The following is a 23,066-nucleotide window of genomic DNA, read 5'->3' as shown; positions in this document are numbered from 1 at the left end:
TTGCAGTAGTAAAAGAACCTGAGCTGAGAGGAGATGGAGGACAGAGAGAGACAGTTCAGAAGCGAGAGACGGGAACAGAGATAGAGATGAGTGGGCTGGTGGAGCGGTGGCTCGCGTGCATTCCTCGCGTGTGTGTGGGCGCGTGGCTCTGGGTTCAGAGCCGTCGGCCCTCCTCTCCTCCCTCCTCCTCCCTCCCCCATCTACCCCTCCCATGCTCCTCCTGCTCCGACACAGACAGGCAAAAGGCGGAGGAGGAGCAACGGACCTCACAGTCAACAGACGCTGGGTGTACGGCAGTCCGCCGATCGGGAGGCTACACCGGCAGAAGCCCACGGAGGGAGGGAGACATCAGCTCACGGTAAGATAACGGACGCTCGCACCGCGATGACGGTTGTACGTCTCCTCGATTAGCTTGATTAACGGTTACTCAGATGGCTGACATCGACGCCTCTTGCTGTCTTTTGATTGTGTTTTGTCAATGCCGTTCCCCGTTGCCACTATATTTGCTATATTAAACACACGGGATCATGAAGTAGGATGTTAAAACAACACAATAGCTTATGAAATGTGTTTAATTTAGCCGAAACTCCACTGTGAAAACGGCTAAATGAGATCTAACTAGCTAACTGCGCCCCGGAGCGCAGCCATCAGTCGCAATTTCCCCCCGAGTCTGTAACGTTAGCGACACCGCTGAATGAATGATAACTCATTTACGAGCCGGTAAATGTCTTGTATCAACAAATACTTTTTAGCCTAACATATTTATTGTCACTTGGATGAAAAAGGACAGCCATGGTTTTAACCAGGGGTTTTAGAACAGCTGCTTCTCTCTTAATATTACTGGTTGATTGTGTGTGTTCGAGAGTAGAAATTTGAGTTTAAAGGCGATTTAAGTTGCCAGTTCCCACGTGTTTTTTTCCAGATAAAGGTCCCTTTTTGTGAGTATCTATAACACTGAATCCATATTAGTCCTCTTCCTGTGTATCCTTCGTCCGCTGCCGCCTCTCCACATGCAGCTGACAGCACGGTGAAGTCCAGGAGCAGGAGGTCCGCTCCCTGCCCGGGTGTAAAAATAGCCCGGTGTTTCAGCTTAGCCCGGGTCACAGTAATGCGACACAAACACACACATACACACACTCAGGCACGGCTCCCACTGACTTTCTGCATTCACCCATCCAAGTCCTTTTCCCAAAGTAGATCGCACTTGCCCGATCGAGCACTGTTATTGTTCGGTCCTGTTATGTGGGTTAACAGGATGTCACAAAGTTGTGCATGAACATGACACCTGTTTGTTTTAGCCTACTTACCACATCCTCCGTTTTATGAGAGAGCGCTGCCGCTAAGGCCAGATGTCATCCGTTTTAGCGTGAGATATAAAGCGTTACGAAGCGTAATTTTGTGTGAAGGAGCCCTTTAAGCCCATCACTGTGTATATGCAGGTATTCCCCACATCTCAGCTTTGAGTTCAGCTGCAGAGTAGCACAGCTGTCGCACCCACAAGTCACTTTGGCAGTAAGACTGCTGTGGCTGCCCAGGTGCTGATGACTCAAAGGACGACATAACCTAAATTTCTCCAGTAGCCTACTTTCTCTTCTTTGCTTGTCTTAAAGTGGAGGGTGAAATAATTCATGGCCTGTTTTATTTGACTTAAACATGCTGCAGCAAGGAGATAAAAATAAAACCTGCCCAGAGAGGAAATAATTCAGCTGTAAATGTAAAAGGTGCAAGCACAGAAGAAGCAGCAATATATAAAGAAAAAATGGTCAGAAAAAAACGCTTTATGATGTGAGAGGGAAACAAAAGCAGCCCAATTAGAGGCTTGGGGGCAAAGCCTGTGCACATTATGGATAAACAAAGCGCTCAGGGCTCCGAGTTTGCCTCAAAATTCTCAATTATTATTTTAAACCAGCGAGACCTGCTATCTTGGTTTTTAGTCTCTCGCTGAATCATTTCCTAATGAGCTCCGAGCTGAGGGAGAAGAAACAAAATCACATTTTAAATTCAGCTGCAACCTTAGAGACAAAACACAAACAGCAGCTTCCAGGCAATAAAGTTCCCTAGTTTTTATGGGATTTCTTGAGATGGAAGGATGCAAAAAAAAAAAAAAACAACAGCAGGTCAAAACGTCCAAAGAAATGGCTAAATGTGCAGATAAATGCCTCAGAGGGAGAGGGCACGCAAATAAGCACAAGCATAGGCTACAGTGTAAGATGGTAGACCCCAGTGTTAAACGATGCAACTACCACTGATAATTATAGTCCTGCTATTCAAAGATAGACTTTTCTGTGGTCTTAATTACAAGCTGGATTGTACTGGACTGAAGGACTTAATATAACTGGCTTCAGCTGACAATGGCCATCTAAAGTAGCTTTTGGATGTTTTCCCACTGGCCTGCCTGTGTGTCAGTGTAGATGAGCCAGGCAGCTTTTGGCTGGAGAAGAAAGGTGTCCTGGTGAGTAAGTGGCTCCGAGGCTGGAGGCTTCGAGGAGAGCAGCAGATGGATGATGATGTAGCGGGTACTGGCGCTCCCTGCCTCCCGCCGCCATCCGTCACGCGCTAATGATCGTGTCACACCTTCTCCCCGGGCGGCCGGCCGCTTCTGCAGCGCTCAGCTCAAAAACTGGTAGCTCCACTCAAATCCCCTCTTCACGGCCGTCGGCTGAAAAGCCCGGAGACAGACTGTGCTGCAAGCCTCTCTATCACTAATTCCTCACTTTTTTCTTTCTCCAGCGCCTTCCTTCACCCCTCTTCACCTTTAAAGTCCCTGCAGACTGTTTCCTCATCTCTCTTCATCCCCTGCTTCCTTCGCCTCCCATACATCTTGTTTTCTCTGTAGTGTATGTGCCCCATGTCATTCTTTTTCCTCTCTGTCTTCTTGTGCCGTGTTCCCATTCTTCTCTGATTGCTGTAGAGTTACAGATACCAGCAGTTCAATACAAGCAGCCTCTCTCTTATTTTAAACACATTTTCTTTGATTGAATGATTAAATGACATGTATCATTTTCCCCCCTCCCCTCTGTCTGAGGTCTGAGGTCACATACAGTGCAGCACAGGTGGAGCTGGTCTGTTTGCTTAAAGGACATCTCAGCAAAAACCTGTCAACAGCACAATAGGGAGCCTCACAAGTTATTATGTCCTTTAGAGTGTTTTTATGTCTCCGGACCATTTCCTCTTCCCTATAGACTGCAGTGGACCACGGCACTAAGACAGAGCTACAGATCATTTGCAGGATCCTGCTCTAATAAACAGCAGAGCCACAACTAAAGAGTAGTAGTCTCTAAAGAGATTATTTTCTCCATTCATTGTCTTGTCTATAAAATGTCAGAGATGAGGGAAAAAATGCATCACAATTTACCAGAACCCTAGGTTAATTTAAAAAAAAAATTCTTTTTTTACAAGCAACACTTAAAAATACAAAGACATTATGTTCACTATCTTATACAACAAAGAAAAGCAGCACATTTTCAAATTTGAGAAACTGGAACCAGGAAATGTTGTGTAATTTTTGCCTGAAAAAAAAAATTGACGATCAAAATCATTTCGGATGAATTTTATGTCCATCGCATCTTTTCAATACACAGTGAGAAATGTCCCTCACTATAGTCCCTCAACCAAGAGTTGTCAAACCACAAGACTAATTTCTTTGGAAAACCTTCACGTGAAATGGTCTTTTCAGTATGAGTGGAAGAATAATCAATATGTCTAATGTTTATCGTTATCACATCACTACTGAATTTCATTAGTGGTTTACCAACTAAACCACTAATGCTAACCAACCAAATTACAGTATGATTTAATTCCTTTATGAATATAATAATTGAAAAGTACCACATATCATGTTAATTTAGCAACACATGCCAAGATTTGAGACGCCTCTCTTCCATACTGAGAATATTTTTTCTGGGTGGACTCGCTGCTGTCATGTATTGTGTTTCATTGAGGCAGTATAGGAAGTAAACACCACTTTTGTTGCACATGGACTGACAGGGGCCTTTTTTTAAAAAAACAGCTATTATCTCCAGTCAGGTGTTAAATAACCATGTTATGGGATTCAGCATCCTCTGAGCTCGTTATTCTGTCCCATGTGTTACAGGAATAAGTGTCCCCTAGAGCTATGTGTTACAGCAGAATGTGTCCCCACTGAATGTGGTTGGCCCTTTGGAATAGATGGTGGAATGTCACTTCCTCTTGTGTGTGTGTCTATCTCTTTGGTCTCGGCAATATTCTCACCACTGGGATCACAGACTCAGCTTGGCATTCTGGGAATATCAGTGCCGGCGGATCGGATGATACTCTCCACAGCTGCTGTTTCTAAGAAAAGCTTGAGGACACACTCAAACCGACACACCCGCACACCCACACACACACACACACACACGCACACGCACACACACACACACACACCAGACATGCGTTTACATGAGCTACACACATGTAAATACACAAGCAAATACCACATCCAAGCACAGGCCTATAGGTTACTGTCACAGATGCACAGGCACACTTACTGTAATACACTTAAAGCAGCAATTAACTGTCAAGCCTGGAGAGCATTTGGGAAGCATAGACAGACATTAACACACACGTACGCAGACACACACATAAGCATAGCTACTTGATGTCATTTCCAGCAGCTATGCTTTTATGCTCTGGCAACTGTTTGATATGAGTGCAGAATAGTGTAGTGGTGTTTCTGCTCTACAATGACCACTAACACCGTTTTCTCTTCTGTGTTTTTCAATCTCTTCAGGCTATTTTCCGTTGACCAGTTAAGAGCCGGCAGAGAAAGAAACAGTGGAGAAGGCGAGCACAGGCGGAGAGAGGATAATTGCGTTTCTGGCTGCCCTGTGGGAACATGGGATATATGACCTCATCATTCACCTGTGAGGCTCTCCAGTAAACAACTCCAGATAGGTAGGAACAGCATACACACATACTCAGACTCATGCAAATGCTGGTGAAGATGTTCGTAAATAGCAGTAAAAATACAAATGCAGACATTACTTAGGTAAACACACAGTCTGACAATCCATGTTTTGTGTTATTTAGCAGGATGACTGAAGCTGCTAGAGAAAGTGCAGATGTCCTCCTAAAGCCCTGCGATGTGACGTCATGTGACGTCATCAGCTGCCCCTCTCCTCCGCCATGTCTGCCCCTCTGCAATCAGAGGGAGGACGAGGAGTGTCACCATGACAGTAAGAAGCTGGAGCAGCAGGTAACTGACACTATCATAGCTTCTGCCGAATCCCACATTAGTAGTATACCACTTGAAAGTTATGCACCCTCCACCTACCACCACCACTCACGTGCTCACTCGATGACAAATTGTGTCCTCACTCGCAGAAACACTGTAACCAGGTGCAACCAAAGAAAAAAGTTAAGGTAAGCTAAAATAAATCTACCTCTCATTATTCATCCTTACTGAAATATCGATTGCATTACATTCTGTGAATTTGTAATGTTGCCTGCTTCTGTGTGTGTGTTTCAGGCTAAAGGAAAGTTAGTGCGCAGTATGGCTATCTGCGAGGAGTCCTCTCCATTTGAAGAAATCCAGGTAACACACACACACACACACAGACACACACACACATTATCATCCACCTCCTCTCCCTCATCATCATCACACTCAAATTACTCTTTATTTTCCTCTCTCTCTCTCTCTTTCTCTCTCTCTCTCTCTCTCAGGCATATCCAGACACAAACATCTCATCAAGCTGCAATGATAATGAGAGAACTTCCTGTAAGGAGGAAGAGCAGGAGAGAAGCACAGATCCAAAGAAACATTCACTTTCCAAAGGTGTGTGTGTTTGGGTGCATCCGTGTGATTGATGTCTCATAAAAAGAGAGACAAAAGAAAACAAATAAAATGCAATAAAATGTAATTCTGTGCCACTATTTAGATGTAGTTCTCCTGGGGTGTTTAATATTGCAGTGTGTTTTTTGTATTTTTATATTTATTGACTTGTAATACATCCTTCCTGCCTTTCTCGCTCTCAGAGTCCAGCGTGGAGTACACCGACTCCACCGGCATAGACCTGCACCAGTTTATCGTCGACACCCTCAACAGCAACCCCAGAGACCGCATGATGCTGCTCAAACTGGAGCAGGACATGATCGACTTCATCACCAGCAATAGGTGTGCATGTGTGTGTGTGTGTGAAGGAGTGTGTGAAGGAGAGGACATAACCTTGGGTTCTCATTGTCCTTTCTACCTATTTAAATCTGCTGGAATAAATTGCGTATGCAGGCTAAAACCTAAAAAAGGCAAAAAAAAAGATTGAACACAGTTTTATGCTAATTTGAGGTATGTTTTCAGCTCATATATTAAAGTTCTGTCCATCCAGCTCATTTGGTGTACTTATCAATATATCGAGCCAGTTATGTTAGTGTGGGTGTGTTTGGACCACAGGGGATGAAACGGGACTGAAGCCAAAAAATACACCCAGTCTTAGTCTACCTCCTTCTCTCTCTCTCCCTCTGTGTCTCTTTTCTCACTTTCACCTTCCTCCCTCCCACTTTCATCTCTCCCTCGTTCTATCTTTGTCTTCCTCTCTGCCTCCTTCCCTCTCTCCCCCATTTCACTCACGTCTCCTTTTTCATCCCACCCTTCTCTTCGCACATCTTTCCCCCGTTTCTATCTCTCTCAGCCCCTTTAAGAAGTTTCCTCACATGTCGTCCTACCACCGTATGCTGGTCCATCGGGTGGCGGCCTACTTTGGCATGGAGCACAATGTAGACCAGACAGGCAAGTCTGTCATCATCAACAGGACCAAGAGCACGCGCATGTAAGCATGCATAATGTGTCTGTTAGTATATGTATGTAAATCCTCGCCTTTAACTGTGAATTTACAACGTTTTTTACCTGTTTGTCTATGAAGACCGGAGCAGCGCTTTTTGGATGAGGTGCACAAGGACAAGGCAGAAGAAATCCACTGTTGGAAAATTATTTTGAAGAGAGACAGCAGCTCAGATGACCAGGTTTGTCTGTCCTCCTATATCTATAGCTGCCTGTCTCTCTGGAATTTCCTCTATAATTGACATTGATCGTATGATATCAGCGATTTGACCTGTTTTTGTTTCTCTCCTTACAGACCCGACTCCACCCCTTACGGGAGAAGCAAAGCAAGTCAATGGAGGAGCGAGAGGAGGAGTACCAAAGAGCACGAGAACGAATCTTTAACCAAGAGGTGAGACGGGGAGACAGAGGAAGACAGACAGGCAGACATGACATAGAGACAGAGAGGAGACTCACTAATTTCTCTGCTGTTCTTTTACAGCCTCTCTGCACCCAGGAGAGCGCCCATGCAGAAACCAGGTAACCTTGCCTGCAGTGTATTTTTTCCATGTGCCTTTTCAGCCTATTATATTTAGATGAGAACATTAATATATGTCCGTGTGTGTGTGTGTGTGTGTGTGTGTGTGTGCTGTGTGCAGGGCTGTGGAGGAGTACAATCCATATGCTGAGACCCAGAGGAAAAGGCAGCTCTTCAGGTAGACCTCTGCGCAGATGTGCAGTCATTTATCATCTTAATCTGGTCAGCCTGCCTGGCACAGAGCTTTTCACAATCTGCAGCAGAAACAGAAAGAGACCTAGATTTTTGTGTGTGTGTCAGGGTTTAAGATTTTCTGCAATTCTGAATGAAAATAACTGACGGGCGTTTTTATAGATGATTTACATGAATGTATGTTTTATATAAAACCTTCAGCACTTCATGTTGTGTGGCACATTAGCAGGTGTGGAAGTCATTTTTGCTGCCCATTCACATAAATGGCATGGCTCTCGTGCAGTCATAAGGCTGTAGGATAATTCTGGATGTGTCTCACAGGGGGAGCCGTGACAGCTCAGGCTCCAGTTGGACAGGCAGCAGCAGGCAGAGTAGCACTGAGACTGACTGTCGCTATAGCAACGACCCCCGACCTTGGAGCAGCACTGATTCCGATTCCTCCTACCAGTGGACAGGTCCCGCCCCGAAACCCCGTCAGCCTCCCAACCACAGCTGGGAAGCACGAGGTGCAGGTGCGTCTTTTTAAACCTTGTGTCAGAATAACATTTTGTGACTTTTTCGCACTTCTTATGTCACACTTTCAATGTGTAAATTCAGTCAACGAGGGTGAGACACTTCACTCCTCAACACCTGTATGCCAGCAAACTTATCCCCAGACTTCATCACCACACCACACTTGGGAAAATCGCTGTTTATAAATTATCTGTTTTTATTCAGTAGCGTTAATTAACAAAAAGCAGTGGAAGTTGTTCTGGTGTGAAAATTTAACCCAATCCATGAATCTTCACACCATAGCTGTAAATTTTCACACAACACCTCCAGACTTCTTCGCATATTCGGGAAGAAAAATACATCGTTGCCCTCAGACTGCACTGAGGGGTTACACAGTATTTTTTTTAGCACAGACAGGGGTGGAGTGTGTAATCTTTTTTTTATCAGATTGAGATGTTGAAATGTGAATTTGTTATGTGCCATGGTAATGAAGCTCCCTTCTGTCATCTCTACCTCCCCTACTCTTACTCTTTATTTTCTCATCTCTACTCCTTCTTTCACATTTCACTCTCTCTTTCTTTCTCAGGCTCCATCTCTCTGTTCAGACTGCCATCCACTTGTCCCCACTCCTCCTCTCCTCCCATCATAGAGGAGCCGGCTCACAACTCTACCTTCATCGTGGAGAACGGGATCCCACCGGGAAGCATATTAGTGAACCCACATACTGGTACATAACACACACACACACACACACACACACACACACACACGCGTATACCCGTGAGATTTTGGTACACAACACGTACACATTTATCATACTCAACCGTTCGGCCTCTCAGGGCAGCCTTTCCTGAACCCTGATGGAAGCCCTGCGGTGTACAACCCTCCAGACAGTCAGCAGCCAATCAGGAGCCAGACTCAGCTGCAAGGCTCTCCCTCTCAGCAGCAACAGCAGCAGGTAGCACAAACACACACACAGCAGGAAGTGTCTGGCATGCGAGATTTGGTCACAGTGCCATACATACATGTCGCTGTTTGTGTCTTTATCTTTGTCTCCATATGTGTGTCTCTCGCAGGTGGTTCAGTACTCGTCTGTCTCTTACACAGCTCCACAAATGTTGCCTGTCACTCCCTCACAGCCATACTCGACAGTATGTATCTCTGCAGTGTCCCAAAACTGTGTTTACAGTATGTGTGTGTGTGTGTGTTGATTGTCATCTGTGTTTTGACCTCCTTTCCCTCGACCCACAGATTGAAGACCTCTCCTCGCAGTTTGCTCATGTGACAGTGAACTGTCAGTCAGCGGGTGAAGCCCCACCTCTCGGCCCTCCCAGTCAGGGTTACATCTATGCAGCTCCTCCCCCTCCTCCTCCCCCTCCCAACCCCACAAGCTACTGCCAGCCCTCACCTCAGGTAGGGAAACACACACGCAATTAGGATTTTTCACTTCTTTTCTGACTCTTAACATAAAATGATTAGCTTGTGACTGATGTGATACATTAACTATTGATGTTTTAAAAGTGGTGCATACATTTTGACATCGAAATCCTGCAATTTAAAGACAGAATGCTAGTAGGAGTAAAAGTAATATTTTGAACATTATTTTCCTTTAGATGCCTATGTATTACTACGGCCAGTACCCTACCTCAGCCCAGCATGGATGCAGGCCTGTCTCACCCAGCCAGCACATCCACAGCCAAGTAGCACAACCAACAGGTACTTCCCATTTGTGTGTGTGTGTGTGTGTGTGCATGTGTATGTGCATGTGTATGTGCGTGTGTGTGTGAATGGTTGAAAGGCGCAGGCTGTGGCAGTAGAGAAGGGGGCCGTTACACTGTCAGAGATGTAGTCTGAGGGTCTCACAGTGAACCGGTCTCTTTTCCTGCTGCTTCTGTTCAACACAGGGATAAAGACCAAGAAGAAACACACACAACCTCAACACTTGTCATGTGTCAGAATTTACAGTACATCACAGACTGCTCAGTTCTTAATGAGCGATTTGCAGTTTAGACAGGTGCAAACAACCAGTCAACACCTTCTAGGCATCAGTGTCTGTTAACAAAATAAAATAAAATGAATGTCTAAAATTACACAATTACTCAAAACAGACACTGGATACAAATGATATAAACAGCACTGCATGAATGCTTTAAAAAAGCTGAGACGTTTTTTGTTGCTATTATGATTTAATGTTGCCAATAAAGATATTTATGCAACCAAATCCACTGCTAACATCTTACATTAAACGTTGTCTACTGGATGAATTTTTATATTAATGTATTAACAAAAAACAATTTCTGGAACATTTGCCCTCTCTTATTTCAGAACTGTTTGTTAAGGCTGTATGTAAGCTTCACATTGTTCTTAACAACTCCTAATATATTCTAAAAAAAGGTGAAGCTGTCTTGTGGCCTTTTTCTTACACTTTGTCAAACAAATTGCAGTGATAATAATTGTTAATAATCTTTTATATACACGTGTGTTTGCAGCAGGTTACGCTCCTACCGTGGGGGTGCAGCAGCCTTCCCTCACCCAGGCGCAGGCTGTGTTGGGGACCTACTCACCAATGGCCTCTCATCAGTGTAGCATGGTTCAGGTAAGAAGAGAAGGCCCAAAGATCTCGTTCTGCGTCGAACATCTCAGCCTCCAAAAGAAGCATTTAGCGGTTTGCAAAGTGCTTCAGGTAGCAAACTGTTGCTGAAATGTGTCGGTCTAACAATAAAGTTGTTCTGTATACTGCAAGTGTTGCAGGAGCTTTGACCTCTTTAGATTTTTTCCTTTCTCCATGAGCCTTAGAAGTAGGTGAAGTTGTGCCAGAAACTTCTACTTTGCTTCTTGCAAACTCTTCGCTCCAACTTACTCTCTTTTCTCTCTCCTCTGCAGGGAGGTGTTTCAATGTCCTATCCCCAAAGTAAAGTTGTGACTGGGGTAGGTGGGGAGGCAGGTTACTGCTGCGTGGTACCCTCACCCTCCCACCACAGCAGCTGCCACCCTCCCAGCTGCAGCAACCTCAGCGCTCCAGCCTGGAGCGCGCAGTACTGATGATGCCTCGACGGATGGAGTGATGATACTTTGGTTCCTGCGTGAACCCATCACACATACTTAACACAAACACCTTCTTTTTCACTCCCCTCCTCTCCATACTCGCCTACACCCGCCTTCTTCCAGATGATGCCCACAGGGCACATCGTTCACACACACACAAGCATGTACACACACAACATACACCCACTCACATATATAAATGTACCACTGTACCAAAGCTTAATAGTATATATCAGAGCTGCTGTATTGAATGCATAATTTATATACACAAATGGAGTTTTATATTGATATTAAATTATATATTGTGTTTTAAGGAAATGCACTGTGTGAAGAGAATAAAGTCCTATGGCTGATTTATTTCATCCTGGCTCTTTATGCGTCTTATGTTGATGATGATGCTAATGGGGGGGGTGCAGCCGTGATGAGATGCATACAGGAAATAAAGTGCATTATATGAGGATATAGTATTCTTAACATGAAATGGAAGGAGTCATGGTTTGTACCACTGAATTCATAAATGGGAGATGAATTTCATGTCTGAATAACTAACATGCAAGTGTAAGATTTTTTCCTTGATATGGTGGATCATTATGGGGATTTAGTTTTAGGATACCTTGGTTTTATTGGGAGATTACGACGCTCACATAAAGAGTTTTTAACAAGAAAGCGACGATTCAGGTTTTTACATTTCAAGTCAACATGACATCTGTTACAAATTACGAAAATAGAAAAGATCATTTCCAGTTACCGTACCCAATTAAGCCACTGGAGGATTTCCACCTTAAGACTTTAGTGCCCCCTCCTGCTCAAAGACCCTCAGTACATTGTCCTCGCATGTAAAGCAATACAGGTAATTTCACCACTAGTTACTTTACCCTTAATGAAGAACTACACGAACTCTCAAGGTTTTTTTTTTCTATCTTAGAATGCAGCAACAACTGTTCTCATTATTGCTCAATCTGCTGATTATCTTCACAATCAACTAATTAATTAATTGTTTATTCCAGAAAATACTGCACAATCGACCCAATTGTTTGCTTTGTCCAAAAAAAACTCCCAGGACCTCAACATTTTAAATTTACTATCACAGAAGGCAAAAAAGCAGCAGATGTATTTCACAAATGTAGAAACAATTTTTTTTCATTAAATTGTGAGTAAACAATTAATCATAAATATTTTTTGCAGAAACACTTTGAGTGGAATGACTGATAATCATTTTAGCTCTATTAATGTGAAAACAATTTTCGTTTTGACTTGTCATAGTAGAAGTACAACTGTTAACAATAACATTAAAGTGTCCCAGTAAGACATGACAGTGTGACAGTCAGGGGGCATGAACAACACCTGGATTCTTTAAACTGAAGCAGCTAGTAGAATTCAATCATAATTCACTTGTATTATTTACACCTGAGCTTTTTCTAGTGTCACAAATATAAAGGTTTAGTCAAATATACAGATCAACATCTAGCTAAAAACAGCTCAAATCTAAATTAGTCTTTACAAACACACAGGAACACTATCATATAAAATGCGTCCTCTTTTCAGTCTTGTGGCAGCCAACATTTTACACCAGTGATGAAACTACTTTCACTTTCAAGCAAGCATTAACTGATAAGTCAATGTGTTATTGTTCTGATGGTGGGTAATTCATTTTGTACTGAAACTGATTCATATTCTCCCCATCAAATTCAATGAAACATATCCATCATCCACACAAGGCTTTAAAATTAAATTTAGATTTCATAACTGCGGTACTGAATGCATAATTTATACCGACCAACGGTTTCGCGAAGCCAGCTCTATTTTTGTCCTTTCTACATTCAGACACACACACAGACACACACACGTGAGCAGCAGTGCAGGTTCCATGATCTTTAATAAAAGGCACATGTACAGCCATAGTGAGATGAGTGAGTCCACTGGCATAGAGACGAAGCATTAAAACACAGAAATACAGGAAGTAGAGGTCAGGAGGAGAGAGATCTATCTGCTTTACAGTAGAATCTACTTAAGTAACATCGTCTTGTTCTCGTTCAAGAAAGTCTAACACTAATATGTCACTGTGGTAAGGTAAAACCCCCCATCCCAACCCCTGCCACACACACGCACACACACACGCGCATGCACGCGCACACACACGCACGCACACACACACACACACACACACACACACACACACACACAATCCATCACCATCCAAAGTCTGATCTTCCAGAAAAAAGTCCTCTCCAGAGAGCTGTTGAGCTCCGAGCGCACAAAGAAATCCAGAGCGCCCTGAGACTCAGCACTCACCATTTGTGTTTCGTTCCGTTGCTGTTGTTGACTAGTCCCCATGGTCGGATTAGCCTGGTTGGGAGTAAAATTCGCAGTTGGGCTCCTGTTGTGCTCAGGTTCACATCAGCTTCATTATATGTTGCACAAAGACCCAGAATCTAACCACTACTCTTATACTGGGATACTACCTGGCCCCAGGTTTTCTCTGTGTCACTTATGTGATCATTTTAGTCAAACACAATTTCATTTAGGAAAAATGCACCAAAAAAGCAGGTTTCACCTGATTTATAACACTTCTAGTTTTGGATGAAAGCTGCCGACTCTTCAAACTGATGGAAAAAAAGTATTGAGTCATTGTTTTCAGGGCTCAAGATGCATCACTGACCATCTGTCATGATGGCAGGAAATGATATTTCCAGTGATGACTACCTTGAGATTTGGAACATCTTTGAACAAAATTTGTAAATAGACACTTTCTAAAAAATAGATAGAAAAATGCACCATGAGAGAACAATATAAAAAACAATAAAGGTGGTGAACCTAGATTTTGACACACGGCCATAAGATTACATAATAATGTTGACAGGGTACTGTAGCGGCGCAAATTCCCAATCAAATATGAGGATGAATCCTTAATTAGAGATCAAGGACGTCAGTTTGGGATCTGTTTTTTTACTACTTTTGACATTTCATACACTAAATTAATATTTGAGAGAATAATATGCAGGTAATAACTAAAATAGTTGCAGTCCTACAACCGATACGCAGTGAACGTGGGGCCCCCTGAAGGTCTGTTGGTAATCCAGTCTTGCTGGTTCTGTACTCTAACGATCGTACTCTGGTTCACTTTAGGACATGTTTACAGGAATCTCACAGTTGTGATTTGCTCACACACACTCACACAGGCAGCTGTTCACACACTAAAACCCAACTAAAGAGAAAAGAGTTCACAGGTACTTAGATATTTAGGGTTAAGAGAAATAAAAATTATAGTAGTGTTGAAGGTTAAATATAACCACAGCTGGAGGAATAAGTCTAAGAAACTAAAATATGCATGCAGCCAGGCCATCTCTCCTCTTGTTGAAAGGTAAAAGAGGGTTAAAGTGGGGATGCCGTCTTTCCTCTGTTCTGGCAAAGTCTGGGACACAAAAGGGGAAAGTTTGCCAAAACGGAAGGAAATTGTTGACGAAACTGTGGAGGGACGGGAAAAAGACAAACACACACACACGCACGCACATACACGCACACGCACGCACGCACGCACACACACACATACACACTCAACATCCCTTCACATGTCCAAAGAACAGCTCAGTAGAGTCAGACGCTCTAGTTTCACATTATCACGTGTGTTTGGGACATTTGAACATGTAAGCAGAGTGTGGGCCGCACTCCAGGGTCCATCACTTAACTCTCTCTCTCTGTCGGTCTCTCTCACACACAAACACACAAACAGGCACGCAACAAACGCACCCAGCAAATCCTGCTTTGGTTGGTGTGTGTGCTACCTTTGGCTGTGGGTGTCAGGGGTCAAAGGTCAGACACAGCCTGACCTCAGAGAGCCATCTCAGGTACACACCAACCATGTCACAACCCCCTCCCCCACTCGCTGCCCCCGACACCCCCCACCTGTGCCATCGCAGGTTTCACTCCACCCCTCCATCCCATATCAATGCCCACCCCTCTCCATAGCAACTCACAGCTCCCCCAAGCAAGGGGTCTCACTATCTTGTAAAAGGAGGTAAGTGTAATTAGTGGTGTGTGTGTGTGTGTGTGTGTGTGTGTGTGTGTGTTTGCGTGCGTGTGTATGTATGTATGTATGTATATATGTGTGTATATATGTGTGTGGTGGCGTGTGTACCCTGCGTGATTGTGTGTTTCTGTGTGAGTGAGTATATACATGTATTTGCGTGTGTGTGTGTGTGTAGGTGTTAAGAGGTATCAGTGGTTCAGTGGTGTCTCTCTTTAATCTTCATCAGATCCTCTCTCTCTTAGCCCCTCGTCCTCCATCACCCTTCTTCTTGTTCCTTGTCCTTTCCATCTTCTTCCTCCTCCTCCTCTTCTTCCTCCTCCTCCTCCTCTTCTTCCCTCACTCTTTATTTTTGGACTTGGAAGATGAATAGGCGCAGGTTGATGTTTTTGGCGGCCAGCAGTTTGTTGCACTCCACCGAATCAGAGATGGGCAGAGGGACGTAGTCGGTCTCGTTGGCATCGTTGCTGAAGGAGTGGTGGTGGATGACAGGCTTGATCCGCACGTCGTCATACGGCCCCTTCAACAGCAGGAAGGAGCACTCCAGGGCAGAGTTCACCTACACATACAGGAACACAATGTATTAGCCAGAACATCTGCTGAGTATAGAGCCTGACCTGTACTGCATTTTTGACTCTGGTGTCTGACATATTGGCAATACTTCCTGTATTTCTGTGTTTTAATGCTTTGTCTCTATGCCAGTGGACTCTCTCTCTCTCTCTCTCTCTCTCTCTCTCTCACTCACTCACTCACTCACTCACTCACTCACTCACTCCCCTCACTATGGCTGTACATGTGCCTTTTACTAAAGATCATGGAACCTGCACTGCTGCTTACGTGTGTGTGTCTGTGTGTCTGAATGTAATAAGGACAAAAATAGAGCTCGCTTTGTCATTTTTATCTATTACTATACTATGACGTTTTATGACATTTTTACTTATATATTTATATATATATATATACTGATGATTTTTGTATGCCTTACTTTATACAGCTAACCTCATGTGCATGTCTTTGGACTGCGGGAAGAAGTCGGAGTACCTGGAGAGAATCCACACGTGCACAAGAAAAACATGCAAACTCCACAGAGAAAGACCCCAGGCCCAGGAAGTCATAGTATAGTAAGGCATAAAAACGTCATAGCATACTATGTCATAGAAATGTCATAAAATGTCATAGTATAGTAAGGCATAAAAATACTATATAAAAAGTCATACTATCACTTGTTATGCCCTATTATACTATGACTTTTTATGCCTTACTATACTATAACTTCCTGGGCCTGTGGAGTTTGTGCATGTTCCCTCTGTCTGCGTGAGCTCTCTCCGGGTACTGCGGCTTCCTCCCAGAGTCCAAAGACATACACATTAGGTTAACTGTATAAATTAAGGCATAAAAAGTCATAGTATGACTTTTTATATAGTAGTTTTATGTTTATACTATGACTTTAAGTAGTTAGTAGTAGTTAATTACTAGTAGTTTAGTAGTTTAGTAGTATAATAAGGCATAAAAAAGTCATAGTATAGTAAGTCATACAAACGTCACAGTATAGCCAGGCATAAATTAATTGACATTTTTCGGGTGACGTTAGGATATTCTCACATGACGTGAGCCTTCAGATAGCCCCCACCCTTTCAGTCAATCACATGCTAGCATGCCTAAATCGGTTGTCTTGGAGACGTAGCCTCTGGTTGTGCACAATGAAATGATCTAATATGACTTCCCCCAAACATAGTGCGGACAAGTTCACTAAAATATTTGTAGGGACAACTCTGTCCTCCCAAAATATTGGTCGGGACATGTCACTACTGTCCATATGCAAACCTACACCCTTGCGTCCCAGTATAAAAGGATGATAGGGCCGCAGTGTCTTATTGTTAAAGTCAGGGGCTTAAGCCCAGGAACCCTTGCTCATATCTTTCACTGACATAATTCATCGATAGTCTGATGAGAATTAAGCAACTTGCATGGCAGCAAAACTGGCCCCTCAACTCTGATCACTAAACAGATGATGATCACTCTGTAAGCCGTCAGATCAGATCCAAACTTTTACAGACTGGTGGTCAGTGATGCATCTTGAGCCCTGAAAACTTTAGCAATGAAAATTTAAAAATAAACACAGGGTGATACATGTACCTTGCTCTTGAGGATGAGCTGGAAGGAGAGTGTGCGCTTGCAGGAGAGGTTGGGGTTGCGCTCGGAGTCATTAACGCGGGCCTTCAGCACCCACGTCTGGTTGAGGACAGTGAAGCGCGGTGTTTCATAGTACAGACGAGTGATGAAGTCATCAGTGCGGTACGGCCTGAACTGCACCTCTGAATGGACACATAAGTAGAAGACAAGTTTTTAAAACAGGGAGACAGGTCATATGTGGGAGGCAAAGAGTGGTAAAGAGTAGGAAAGCAAAGGGAATTATATAGTTACCAACTTTTCTAGTAATCTCTCTAAAAGTTCTCAGTCATATTTCTGCACGCTATTCATCTCTCTGTTGTGTTTATGTATATACCTGTAAACCCAATCTTTTCGTAGCAGAGCAGGCTAAAGATGCTGTTGTAGAGCTGCATGTCTCTGCGGTGGTTCTGGTCCATCTCTCCCAGGATTCCCATCAGCTCTGTACCAGTCTTAGTGGGATGGGAGCACTCACTCTCATGTGCTGGCAGCTCGTGGAAGGGACCTTGCCAAGGGCAGCCGATCCTCTTGTACTTACACTGCGTCACCCTGGCAACATAATGGAAAATGTAAGTTAAGAGAAAAGCTTGAAGAAGGAAAGATGTGGCTTTATATAAATTTGTTCCTTCACAGAGGTGCTTTGTGATGAATACATGCTACTTTCTTGCAGTGAGTGGAAGGTACTAATAATATCAAAGGTGCTAATTAAACTAGGTTGTGAACCGAGGCTAATTAGCAGTCTGCTAATGATAAGTGTTCGCTCAGAGCCCACCTCATAGATTCATATCGATTACATCCTAGATATAGGTGCTTTTCAGTGGATACCTGTTACTTTACTAGAGTAAAAGCAAGGTTTCAATGATGTGAAAGGTACTAGTTTAGCTTCAGTAGTGAACCAAGGATAATTAAAACGACACTGATGTTTTTCACCTATACATAATACTAAGTGGCTGCTAGAAACTCAGCATTTTGCTTAAAGGTATTGAAAGGCAACAGGATTTACTACTCTTACAGAGTAGTGTAAAATACCTGTAATCACAGATTGTAATTTCTGCATATTAAATACTAAGTTTCATATTAAGATCCATTCCAGCCTCAAAGAAGTGATGGTGGGATTCCTGAAGATAACAACATGATATTTATGTCAAACCCAGCCAGAGCCTCACGGGAGACCGGCACATTTTTCTGTCTAACCTGACCAAAAACACCTGGTGACTGCCATGGCTGTTGTCATGGCAACACTAGCACAGACACAGCTGTCCTAAGCAGGGTCACCCGTTGCTATGGCAACAACCCCATAGGATTTTGTGCATTCAAATTCAAACAGCCTGAGCGTCACATACAACAAACACACAGTCTGTAATCACATCAGCCGTTTTTCTCCTCATAAGTCGCACGTCACACGCTCTTCCATCTTCCCCAAATTAACCCCATGTGACAGGCTAACACACACACACACACACACACACACACACACACACACACACACACACACACACACACACACAAATCATACTGGTGATTTAGTCATTAATGTTATGTGTGTGCACAGCTTCCACTTTCAAGTTTCTGTTTCATTTCTTTCAGTTGATGTCAGTATTTGTAGCCTTTTTCATTTGATGGTTTTGGTACATTTATGGGAAAACAGATCTGAACTAATTTTGAGACATTTGACAATCTTTTTAGAAGTGAATCTAAGTATGGAAGATTTCTTCTTGCTTTTCAATGAATTTGTGAGTGTGTCTGTTTGTCTGCATGTGTCTGTGTGTGTTGTATGTGAGTGTGTGTGTGTGTGTCATGTATACCTGTCTTGACACTCCTCTTTCTGGTGTCTCTCTAAGCTGGAGCGGGGGAACTGTTTTAGGCAGAAGGTACATTCTGTCGGCAGCTCACTGACAGCCTTCTCCACCGCAAGGTTCCTGCAGCACAGGTTCTTGCTGATCTCACACCTACACAAACACAGAAAACCACGAATCATACCTCAGTGCAGTGGCATGCATATAATATTTGTGGTATGCACAGTATGTTCAAACAAGTTTGTGAACAATGCACAACCATGAGCAGCTGTCTGGGCAGTAGAAAAGTTACATTATGTTTTTGTCATTTGTTTTTGGTAAGTTCAACACATACTGTAGGATAATTATTATTATTATTATTATTATTATTTCCTGTGCCCACACATTAATGATGATTGCAAATGTGATTTTGGAAAATCATGTTGAACCATAATTTGTCACATCAGGTAAAACTACTCAATAATGTGCATTCCTGTCGCACTAAAATAAAAACACATGCATGAGTGTGTAAATGACAATACATTTTGGAGTGTGTGTGGAGTGGAGAGAGTGGCTTAACATGCCATCTTAACAAGACAGTCATCACTGCTTTTTTGTTCTTCCTGCTGAAGATCACAATATTAACATTACATAGTTCCTAACACAACACGTGCAAAAAATAAAATCAGTACTTAAACCAAACATTTTGGATCAATGTAATTTTATTGGTCCAACGGTAAATAACATCTAAATTATTTAGCCACAAAAGTAATTGTCTGGCACCAAGTGTCTGTGGACAGTACTACTGTCTTAATACTCAAAAATGCATATACAACCTAAATATTAACAATATTCAAATTAAGTAATATGTAATGATACACAGTGATGTTCACATCCAACCCTGTAAGTACAATTATTAACTTAAGTACCCAGCTGCTTCTGATCTAGATTGAGTAGCTACTATGTGCCCTGCTCAGGAAGTGCTCTACAGTGAACTTCTTTTACCTGCAGTTGGGACATGTGGCCTGTTCTTCTTTGAGACGAGAATCAGCCAGGAGGTGGATGAAACAGCCTGCACACATCAGATGTCCATTGGTACACTGTGGTGGAAAAAGGTCAGTGGGTCAATAAAACAAAATATGTGAGTTAAGTGAAAAACATAATTATTGCGATTTTTAAATGAGTTGTGCAAGCTGGAGAAGATGAAGTTTGAAAATTGCAATAAGATATTTAAACTTTCTCTTGTCAAATCTTATGACAAAAAGGCCTGCATAATGTGTTACATGGGTGGTGATATATTTGAAAACTATTATTTAGGACTGCTTAAGAAATAGGTATTTTGGGAAAATGTTTATGAAGAAGTTGGGATTATTTTAGGACTGTAGCTGAAACTCCACTCAAAACACAATTTGGGGAAAAAAGCCATTACACATGTTTGGCTAAAGCTAGGCATCATTCCTTAGAGTCTATTCTAATTGCAGCTAAGTTATAACAATGGATTGGCTTAAGTCGCCAAACAACAGTAGAGCAATGACAATAAAGACTGTCTGAACCACTGAACATATTACAACAAGATTACAGCTTATTAAATACTTTATAAAGGAGAGGAAACTGGAAGTGTCGTCTTCTCTGACAAAAATGACCAAATTCTGTGGGATGTATGAACTAACAGGACTAATGTGATTTATTGATTACACTTTTCTTAATCAGTACATTTTTATATACGTGTCTATGTTAAAAGAATTGTGTATGAAAGTATGAAAGGAATGTCAACTTGTGTTTACACTGTATTGTTAATAAATGTTAAATAACTGTTTAAAATGTGTGTTCTGCATTACACAGCAGGGCATGTAAATGTTTAGACTAACTGAACAATCATTAATTACAAATGTTTTCACTTGACATTGAAGAGAACAGTTTGAGGCCATTAAAGAGAATATTGGGGAGGACTGAAGGGGAGGGAAATATATAATTAAAATTTAGATATTTGTTGAATTCTGGATGCTTGAATTCTGGGAGTGGGGGCTGGGATGTGGCTTTTGCTGAGGGTTGTTTGAGGATAATTCACAGTATAATGTTATGAACTTGAGCCTGCACAGCTGACCGCCAGGCCTGGGTGTGTCTGGACTCAGCCTCATGGCTCAATTTGCAGTATAGACACTTGGGCCTGTGTTGGATCTAGTATCACTAAAAATAAATGGAGCTGGCCAATACATTCAACAGGTTGACACAGGGGATTGGGGGTTTGGACACATGGGGGTCTTCTAGTATGAGCTCCAGCTGTTTTGCTGTTGTTTGACGGTGGATTTAGGGGTTATGAGGAGGGAGTTTTATGATTGACACCACGTTTACCTGGTATACAGACGCCTTGGGCAAGTCTAGGCACACGGTGCAGCACAGCACTGAGTACAGTCTCTCCTCCAGCTTTCCTGACTCTCCCTCGGGCATTTTCACCCTCTTCTTGGGTGGCTCGTCTGCGTCAGGCTCGGGCCCTTCTCGTCGTATCCCGACATCCTCCTGCATGGCAGCGACCCCGGCGACAGCCTCCACTGCCGCCCCCACGGCCCCGACCCCCAGGCCGGCCGAGGAGGAGCCAGGGGCGGCCGCAACGCCCACGTCTCTCTCTTCCAGTGAAGACATGGCGATGACTGTCTAGAAATGTCTGAGATGTACCTGCCGCGACCACGCTGAACCCGAAATATTAGCAGGTTAGCTAGGGACTAGCTCACAACCTGTCAAGCTAACGGTCAGCTGACAGCTAGCTAACGTTAGCCAGGCTAACGCTACGGCAGCAGGCTGTCAGAAAGGAATGCGGACTAACTTATTATTAATGCTACCCTACACTTAGGAACTTGAAAATTTAACAAACCAATGATTGTGTAATAACGAGATCATGTGCAAAATGTAATAACGACTAAATTAAATGTTGACTAGTTTTGGTGACTTACAGTGAAGCTAGCAGACTATGTGCTAGCTACGTTGACAAAAACACAGCAGTCCTCTCCCTTTGCCCAGGCAGAACAAAAACAACTCAGGCGTCCCTCAGCTGTTGTTGTGCTCTCGACGCCGTTATTCGCAATGACAGCAGAATACAAAGATGTGCACCGCGGCCCAGCTCGGCTGCTCGTCTAATGTCCCCGCTCCGGTACCGACTGACTGTCCACGGGACTCACGGGACCTGTCGGTGATCAAAGCCGCGGCTAGAGACACTTCTGTTGGGACTCGTCTCTCTGGCTACACAGCCATCTTTGTTTTTTTCCTGTCCGTCTCCCCCGACTTCACCCTGCACAGCCTTAACGACTCCGGGTCAAATTCGTTATTACTCGGGCAGGTTCTCGATCGTGCCTAATAATAGAAGTTTCGTATTTAAAAGTAAATATTTTGCGTGTATCTGTAACGGCCTCTGTGTGCCAGTAACTACTTGTGTACAGCCGTGAATTGGCTGACAGCGGAATGTTTTGTTGTGGCAGATGACTTGGGGTATTTAAAGAGTTTTTAAAGGCGCATGCGTAGTGAGCACCTGCGGGTCAGTGTATGGCAGGACTTGAAAGGTGACCAAAACCTGATATGCGACAAATTTAGGCCAGTCCACCAAAGGACGCATCCTTCATACCTTTGCAATACTTATGAGCCAAATTCCCGTATTATAACACCTTAATAATGTTGTCTGTACTCTGACAACTTTAAAAACAAAACTTTATGACAAAAAACACCGATTCTGTATCAAGGTGATTTAACTGGTTGTAAAGGACTCTGTGTTTGTATATGTTAAGGATGCATAAATAATTTACCAGAAAACGATGGTGATCAAAGAAAGCCTTAGTTGCCCTTGGGCACTGGTACTAGGTCAGAAGCATTTATAAGCTTTTTCATCCCCTCAGTGCCCCAGATTTGTGGCTTAGCAGCCTCAAGGGCTGGGAGGGGTGTCTCTGTGTACAGGATTGGGGGTTGTGTGAATGTACTTGGGGGTAGGTGGGGCAGGATGTCAGAGTTTCAGCTGTCCGCAATCGGGTGGGACAGGACTAACCACTCCCATTGGACAGATAGATATGCCTT

At 43.2% G+C, this 23,066-nt stretch overlaps 2 protein-coding genes across 6 annotated transcripts; one reads left to right on the top strand and one right to left on the bottom strand.

Annotated features, from left to right (window-relative positions):
* Nucleotides 1-227: 227 nt before the first annotated feature.
* arpp21 (cAMP-regulated phosphoprotein, 21) lies at nucleotides 228-11,404 on the top strand. 4 transcript variants are annotated; one of them, XM_023412346.2, is made up of 20 exons: nucleotides 228-358; nucleotides 4,751-4,914; nucleotides 5,050-5,215; nucleotides 5,344-5,382; nucleotides 5,489-5,554; nucleotides 5,686-5,797; nucleotides 5,998-6,136; nucleotides 6,648-6,785; nucleotides 6,879-6,978; nucleotides 7,092-7,187; nucleotides 7,278-7,315; nucleotides 7,435-7,491; nucleotides 7,827-8,017; nucleotides 8,584-8,724; nucleotides 8,837-8,955; nucleotides 9,074-9,148; nucleotides 9,249-9,410; nucleotides 9,611-9,713; nucleotides 10,490-10,593; nucleotides 10,881-11,404. In XM_023412346.2, exons 3-20 carry the CDS (start codon nucleotides 5,054-5,056, stop codon nucleotides 11,037-11,039), a joined length of 2,001 nt encoding a protein of 666 aa, XP_023268114.1. In that variant the 5' UTR covers nucleotides 228-358; nucleotides 4,751-4,914; nucleotides 5,050-5,053; the 3' UTR covers nucleotides 11,040-11,404. The 4 variants fall into 4 exon arrangements, with proteins under 4 accessions (XP_023268114.1, XP_023268111.1, XP_087031707.1 ...); XM_023412343.2 differs by having other exon boundaries at nucleotides 10,487-10,593; XM_087175581.1 differs by having other exon boundaries at nucleotides 5,053-5,215; nucleotides 7,092-7,315; nucleotides 10,487-10,593.
* A 1,495-nt stretch (nucleotides 11,405-12,899) lies between these two features.
* zftraf1 (zinc finger TRAF-type and ring finger containing 1) lies at nucleotides 12,900-22,481 on the bottom strand. Of its 2 annotated transcripts, XM_023412348.2 has the most exons (7): nucleotides 21,959-22,481; nucleotides 21,363-21,697; nucleotides 20,016-20,110; nucleotides 19,041-19,184; nucleotides 17,573-17,784; nucleotides 17,203-17,381; nucleotides 12,900-15,625 (listed from the first exon to the last, which is right to left on the bottom strand). In XM_023412348.2, exons 2-7 carry the CDS (start codon nucleotides 21,648-21,650, stop codon nucleotides 15,413-15,415), a joined length of 1,131 nt encoding a protein of 376 aa, XP_023268116.1. In that variant the 5' UTR covers nucleotides 21,651-21,697; nucleotides 21,959-22,481; the 3' UTR covers nucleotides 12,900-15,412. The 2 variants fall into 2 exon arrangements, with proteins under 2 accessions (XP_023268116.1, XP_023268115.1); XM_023412347.2 differs by having other exon boundaries at nucleotides 21,363-22,481.
* Nucleotides 22,482-23,066: the final 585 nt, after the last annotated feature.

Source organism: Seriola lalandi, unplaced genomic scaffold (genome assembly GCF_002814215.2).
Source record: "Seriola lalandi dorsalis isolate HSWRI2012SDOR001 ecotype SW California unplaced genomic scaffold, Sedor1 jcf7180002054476, whole genome shotgun sequence".
In the NCBI taxonomy this organism is placed as follows: Eukaryota; Metazoa; Chordata; class Actinopteri; order Carangiformes; family Carangidae; genus Seriola; species Seriola lalandi.
This window is presented reverse-complemented; position numbering and strand designations above follow the sequence as displayed.